This window comes from Octodon degus, unplaced genomic scaffold (genome assembly GCF_000260255.1).
Source record: "Octodon degus isolate 3935 unplaced genomic scaffold, OctDeg1.0 scaffold00005, whole genome shotgun sequence".
NCBI classification, from domain to species: domain Eukaryota; kingdom Metazoa; phylum Chordata; class Mammalia; order Rodentia; family Octodontidae; genus Octodon; species Octodon degus.
In genome coordinates this window covers 33,683,091-33,688,675 of record NW_004524581.1, presented here as the reverse complement: position 1 = coordinate 33,688,675, position 5,585 = coordinate 33,683,091, and the positions used below count along the sequence as shown (strand labels likewise).

General features: G+C 61.0%; 2 protein-coding genes across 2 annotated transcripts in view; one reads left to right on the top strand and one right to left on the bottom strand.

Annotated features, from left to right (window-relative positions):
- LOC101588659 (hsc70-interacting protein) overlaps window positions 1–426 on the bottom strand; it is a 1,213-nt gene extending 787 nt beyond the window's left edge. Inside the window, exon 1 of the mRNA XM_004624339.2 lies at window positions 2–426. Coding sequence (XP_004624396.1) covers window positions 2–394 — 393 coding nt within the window. The 5' untranslated portion in view covers window positions 395–426. The remainder of the gene's footprint in view (window position 1) is intronic.
- Window positions 1–4,130, top strand: part of Atat1 (alpha tubulin acetyltransferase 1) — a 12,079-nt gene extending 7,949 nt beyond the window's left edge. Inside the window, exons 7-11 of the mRNA XM_004624340.2 lie at window positions 1,511–1,556; window positions 1,651–1,719; window positions 2,339–2,410; window positions 2,494–2,737; window positions 3,887–4,130. Coding sequence (XP_004624397.1) covers window positions 1,511–1,556; window positions 1,651–1,719; window positions 2,339–2,410; window positions 2,494–2,737; window positions 3,887–3,920 — 465 coding nt within the window. The 3' untranslated portion in view covers window positions 3,921–4,130. The remainder of the gene's footprint in view (window positions 1–1,510; window positions 1,557–1,650; window positions 1,720–2,338; window positions 2,411–2,493; window positions 2,738–3,886) is intronic.
- Window positions 4,131–5,585: the final 1,455 nt, after the last annotated feature.

Below are 5,585 nucleotides of genomic sequence, written 5' to 3'. Positions count from 1 at the left end.
TCTGTAGTTCACCATCATTTAGAGCATCAGTGGCAGCTCCTTTCTTTTCATTTGCCTGATCCATCATCTCCTCAGTTATCTCTACATTTTCATCTCCCATTTCTTGTGGGGTATCAGTATCTGGCTCAATTACACCTTCATTGTCGATCTCTAAATCACTTTCTTCACTTGATGGCTCATCTGTCTTTATGTTTTCCCCCATCTTCTTACTGTCTGCATTTTCTTCCTTGATATTTTCTTCTGATTTAGCTTTCTGAGTAGCAGGTGGAACTTTACCCCCCATGCTCTCCACCCACTCCCTCAGGAAGCGCATTTCTTCGGTGTGCAAGACGCTCGGATCTTGCTTACACATTTTCACTAAGGCCCGAAGCTCGTTTACTTTGCGGGGATCCATGGTCGGCAGACCACGGGCGGCTGCTGACGAGGCTGCGGCCGATCCCAGGCGCGGGCCATGGCTCTGCAGGACGTGCAGAAGGGGGCGGTTGCCGCGAGGCAGAACTGACTAGAACCAGGCCTTCTTTACTTTTAATCTCGAGACAGGATCTTGCTAAACTGCACAGGCTGGCCTTGAATTTGCAGTCTTTCCCTTGAGCCTCCCTAGTAGCTGGGTCACTTTTCCTTGATAGTGTGTTTGAAGCACACAATTTCTCCTTTTAATTTTGATGAAGTCTGATGTATCTATTTTTCTTTTAGTACTTTGCTTTAGGCATCATATTTAAGAAACTTGCTTGGGACCTAAGCTGTAGCTCAAGGGTAGCATGTGTACCTAGCATGTGCTGGGCCTTGTTTCATCCCCAGCACTGGAGAAAAGAAAAGAAACTGGGGTGGTGGTGTGCACCTGTAACCCGAGCACTCACTCGGGAGGCTGAGGCAGGAGAATGAGATCGAGGTCAGAAAAGACAAGAAAAGGAAACCATTGCCTATATAAGAAATGAGGTTCTCTGTTTCCTTCTAAGAGTTTCGTTAAGATTTCGCGTCGAGGTCTTGATCATTTGCAGCGTTTGTCTGCAGTGAGAGGTAAAGGCCCACACTCGCAGCGCTGCAAGTGGATGTTCAGTTCTGCAGCGTGGTTCCTTGCGGGCTTTGCTCGGCTGGCCTGCCAGCTCCTCCTTGGAGAGTCAGTTGTAGACTGAGTTTACTTCTGGGCCTCCGGTTCTCTCAGCTGACTATGCCTGTCCTTGGACCACCCTCACACGGCCGGGCTGTGTGCCTAGCAGACTGTCCTAGCAGTTTCCATGAGGTAAGTTTTGAAATCAAGAGCTGTAAGTTCTCCAGTTTCCTCTTTTTTCAGTATTGTTAGCTTTTCGAGGTCCTTGGCAGTTGTACCTCAATTTTAGGGGTTGTCGCGTTTGGTTTTTTTGTTTTGGCAGAGCCCGGGATTGAACTCGGGCCCTTGCGCTTGCCAGGGCGGTTTGGTTTTGAGTGGCCTGTGGTCAGGTTTTATCCTTTTCTGCACTCACGGGAGAATGAGAGGTGAGTGGCAACACTGCTCACGCGCTGCTTCTTCCAGGTGAACAACTTCGTGATCTTCGAAGGCTTCTTCGCGCACCAGCACCGTAAGTGTCGCGAGTGGGCCTCGCTGCTGGGGCGAGGGAAGGCCAGAGGCGCGGCCGCGCAGCCCCACTGAGGGGCCCCCTTCCTTCCTCGCAGGGCCCCCCGCCCCCTCTCTGAGGGCCTCACGACTGTCCCGCGCCGCTGCTGCCGAGCCCGCACCCACCGGTAACCCCGCCCGGGTGGGTGGAGGGCCCCCGCACGGCGGGAGGCCTGCACTGCCCGGCCCCTCGCTGGGGCCAGGTCGGCCTGGGCTGGTGGGCCAGGGTCAGCGGTGCCCACGCACGGGGCTAGCAGCTGCGCCAGTCGAGGCTGGCCGGGAGCCGCGCGCCGCGGCGGCAGGTCTCCGTAGGCGCAGGCGCGCGTGGCCTCCCGGGCCTGGAGCCGCCTCGAGCGGTGGGGTGCGTGGGGTGCGTGGGGGGCCGCAGAGCGAGCACGAGGAGGGGGGCGGCGAGCGCGGGCCGTCCGCTCAGGCGCGCTTTGTCTCCGCTAAAGGTCACCTAGTGCGACCTCGCTTTCCCTGCGCTTGACCGGCAGGAGAGGTCCTGCGCGCCGCCCAGCCCTTCCAGAGCGGTTCCCCGGTTCCCCGCCCCCGCGGGCCTGCCCAAGCCCGCCGCCCGTTTGCTCCCGAGGGCGCCCGGCCTGCCCCCTCCGGCTCTCCCCAGTGTGCTCCAGCACCCCAGGGCCAAGAGGAGCGACGTGTCGGGGCGCGGAGGTTCGGGGCAGTGGGGGCGGGCTGCGGGGCTCACCTCCTAACACCTCCCGTGTCTGTGTCCCTCGCCACCAGCGCCAGCAAGGAAGCTGCCCCCCAAGAAGGCCGAGGGCGACATCAAGCCCTACTCTTCTAGCGACCGCGAGTGTAAGAGGGGCCGGGGGGCAGCAGGGGCCGGGACGCGAGGCGAGCCGAACCGCAGTGACGTCCGCCTTCCTCCTGCCCCCCAGTTCTCAAGGTCGCGGTGGAGCCGCCGTGGCCCCTAAACAGAGCCCCGCGCCGCGCAACCCCTGCGGCGCACCCGCCCCCGCGCTCCAGCAGCCTGGGCAGCTCACCGGAGCGGGGCCCCCTGCGCCCCTTCGCGCCCGAGCAGGAGCTGCTGCGGTCCCTGCGGCTGTGCCCACCGCACCCAACCGCCCGCCTCCTGCTGGCCACCGACCCCGGGGGCAGCCCCGCGCAGCGCCGGCGCACCAGGTAGGGCCGGCCGGAGGGCCAGGGAGCCGGGGCCTGTGCCCGAGGAGCCGGGGGCTGGGGGCGCGCGTGGCACGCCACTGGAGGGTTGAGCCCAGCCCGGGAAATTTAGCAAGATACTGACAGTTCTCAAGTACTTTTTTATAAAGGGCAGGGGGTATGTAGCTCAGTGCAAAAGCCATATTCAATCCCCATTACCCACCCCTCATATAAAAGTGTTTTTATTTTACATATTGTTTTGTATTTAGGACAGAGCCTCACTACACAGACTCTTGTTTTCAGCCTCCCAAGCACTGGGACTACAGGAGGGTGTCACCATGCCCAGTTAAAAGTTTAAAAATGTTCAAACCCCGGTCCCCCCCCCAAAAAAAAAAAGTTTAAAAATGTAGGCCGGGGAGATGGCTCAGTAGAATAAGCGCTTCCCTGGCAAGGGCAAGGGCCTGTGTTCAATCCCCGGTTCTGCAAAAAGAGAGAAAAGTTTAAAAATGGCCAGAAGTCATTTAAATTTGTCAGAGATGTGAAACAGTGATACAGAGTGGCAAACCTTTCAAGAAAAATATATTTAAGTGTATTTGTAAAAGTGGTTTGGGGGGCTAGGGAGATGGCTCAGTAGAATCAGCACTTGCCTGGCAAGCACAAGGGCCTGAGTTCAATCCCCAGTTCTGCCAAAAAAAAGTGGTTTGGGAGAAAGAAAAGAATTAGGGCTTTGCTATTTTGTCTTTTTGAGACAGGGTTCAGGCTGGCCTTGACCTCACTGTGTAGCCCAGGCTGTTCTGAAACACAGCAATCCTCCTGCCTCAGCGAGTGCTGGGATTACAGGTGTGCCACGAACATACCTGGCAGATTAGGGCTTTGAATATAGCCGGGTTCCCTCATTTTGCCCAGAGTTGTGTGAGCCGCAGAAGAGCTGGGTGCTGCTGGGGAGGGCTGGTCCCTCTTTGATGCTAAATCATGGCCTGACGCTTGGGGGCGCAGTGCTTCCTTGGGTTAGGGCCCTGTGCCCCACGGTCAATGCCTGACTGCCGTGACCCCTTCCCAGCAGGCAGGCGTGGGCACCTCCTTTGTTTCTCACCTGGCTTCCTCTTCAGCTCTGACTTTTCTTTTTCTCTCCCCCGTTTTCCCTCTCCCATCCTCCTGTCCGTGCGTCCTCAGCTCCCTTCCCCGCTCTGATGAGAGTCGATACTGACGCCGCCCCTCCCTGAGCGGCTCAGGCCCTCCTCCCTGCATCTTCCAGACCGTGGACCCTGTCGGAGCCCATGGGAATTCCTCTGCCCCTCTCAGACAGCTGGGTTGTCAGGGTGCCACGTGGGCTAATACCGCAGCTCTTCCGACCACAGAAGCGCCCCTTACTGGCCCAACCTGTGCCCTGCACTCCCTCCACAGCCTGGGCTGCTCAGACCCTCTAGAGAAGCACAGGCTTGCTTATCCCTAAGACTAGACTGCGGTGGAAGCTGCAGGCACCCTCTGCCGGGGAACCCTCGTGTGGAGTCCTGTGTGCGGGACGATCCCGGCTTCCCCCAGCCCTGCCCGTGTCACCAGCCGGCGTGAGCTCTGCCTCTGCAGCTCCCCGGTGGGCCTCAGCGTTGCCAAGCTTCAGTCCCCCCCGCACTCACGGGGTCTCTGCAGGAGATGCCCTGACACCACCGCTTCCACCAGATCCAGACTCCCACACGTTTAGTTTTAGGCAGCAGATCCCAGCACATACTCGAGTCGCTCTCAACCATGTCTCCAAAGTTTTCTTCTGTTAAACCCTGGAGCGCCCACAAGTGCACCCCTACTGCCTGGTGAGACGTTTTGAGGGGGGCGGGCGCCAGCTTACCCCTGCCCTCCCCTCTATTTTCCCCCATAGCAGGAGCCTTCCTGCCACCCCTCTGTCCTTGGGAGCAGGATCTCCCTCTCTCCCTACTCAAGCCTCCCTTTTCTTTTCCTCCTCAGTGTTGTCTGAATAAAGTGAAATTTTTTTGTGTTTTCTAAACTGACATTTTCAGTGAAAAAAAGAACCACAAAAAAAATGTGTCAGCCTCTTTTGTGGGTTACCTTTTGTGTCCCTCTTTCCTTCCCTGGACCGTCCGGGCCCGGCCCACCTCGCCTGCCCCCTTCCGCGGCTGCGGTCTTCCTCCGAGGAGCCCCTCTCCAGGGCCTGCCGCCGGCGCCCTGCTGGCTGGGGGGGCCGCGCCTGCACCCGCACCCGGGCCAGCCCTGGGGATGTCGCCGGCACCCGGGGCCCCGCTGCGCGCCTCTCCACCGTTCCTGGCTCCTTCCCGGTGCTGCGCACGGCCCGGGGCCTCGGGAGGGGCCTTCAGCCCGCGAGGCGAGCGCCGCGGGTGCCCACTCCAGGGGCGGCCCTCCCCGGCCGGTCTCCTCGCTCCGTTTCCGCCTCGTGTAGCCTGGGGCAGCGGGCTCCTCCCCGGGCCGGGCGGCCGCCCCACGCCCGCCTCTCGCGTCCGGGCCTCTGCGCTGCCATGTGCGTTTCTCCCACAGGGGGACTCCCCCCGGGCTAGGAGCCCAAAGCTGCCGCTACAGCCGCCACGGGGGGCCGAGCCCGCCGCGCCCCAGCGTCGGTGAGTACCCCGCGAGCGGGCCGCGGCCCCGCCTGCCCACGCGGGGGGCTCGAGAGCCGGAGAGCGGGCGAGGACCTCTTCCTCCGTCCTGCAGCGCCGCGGCCGCAGCTCCGCGCAGCGGCCCGCTCCTAACCACGTGAGCCCGGGCGGCGTCCCCGGCCCCGAGGGGACCCCGTCCGCCTGCTGGAAGCGGCCGCGCCACAGCCCGGCCCGCTTCCCGCCCAGCGCCCCTTAACCCCTCCGTCTCCGCCCGCCAGCTGCACCGGCGAGGAGCGGGCCTCGGCGCGGGA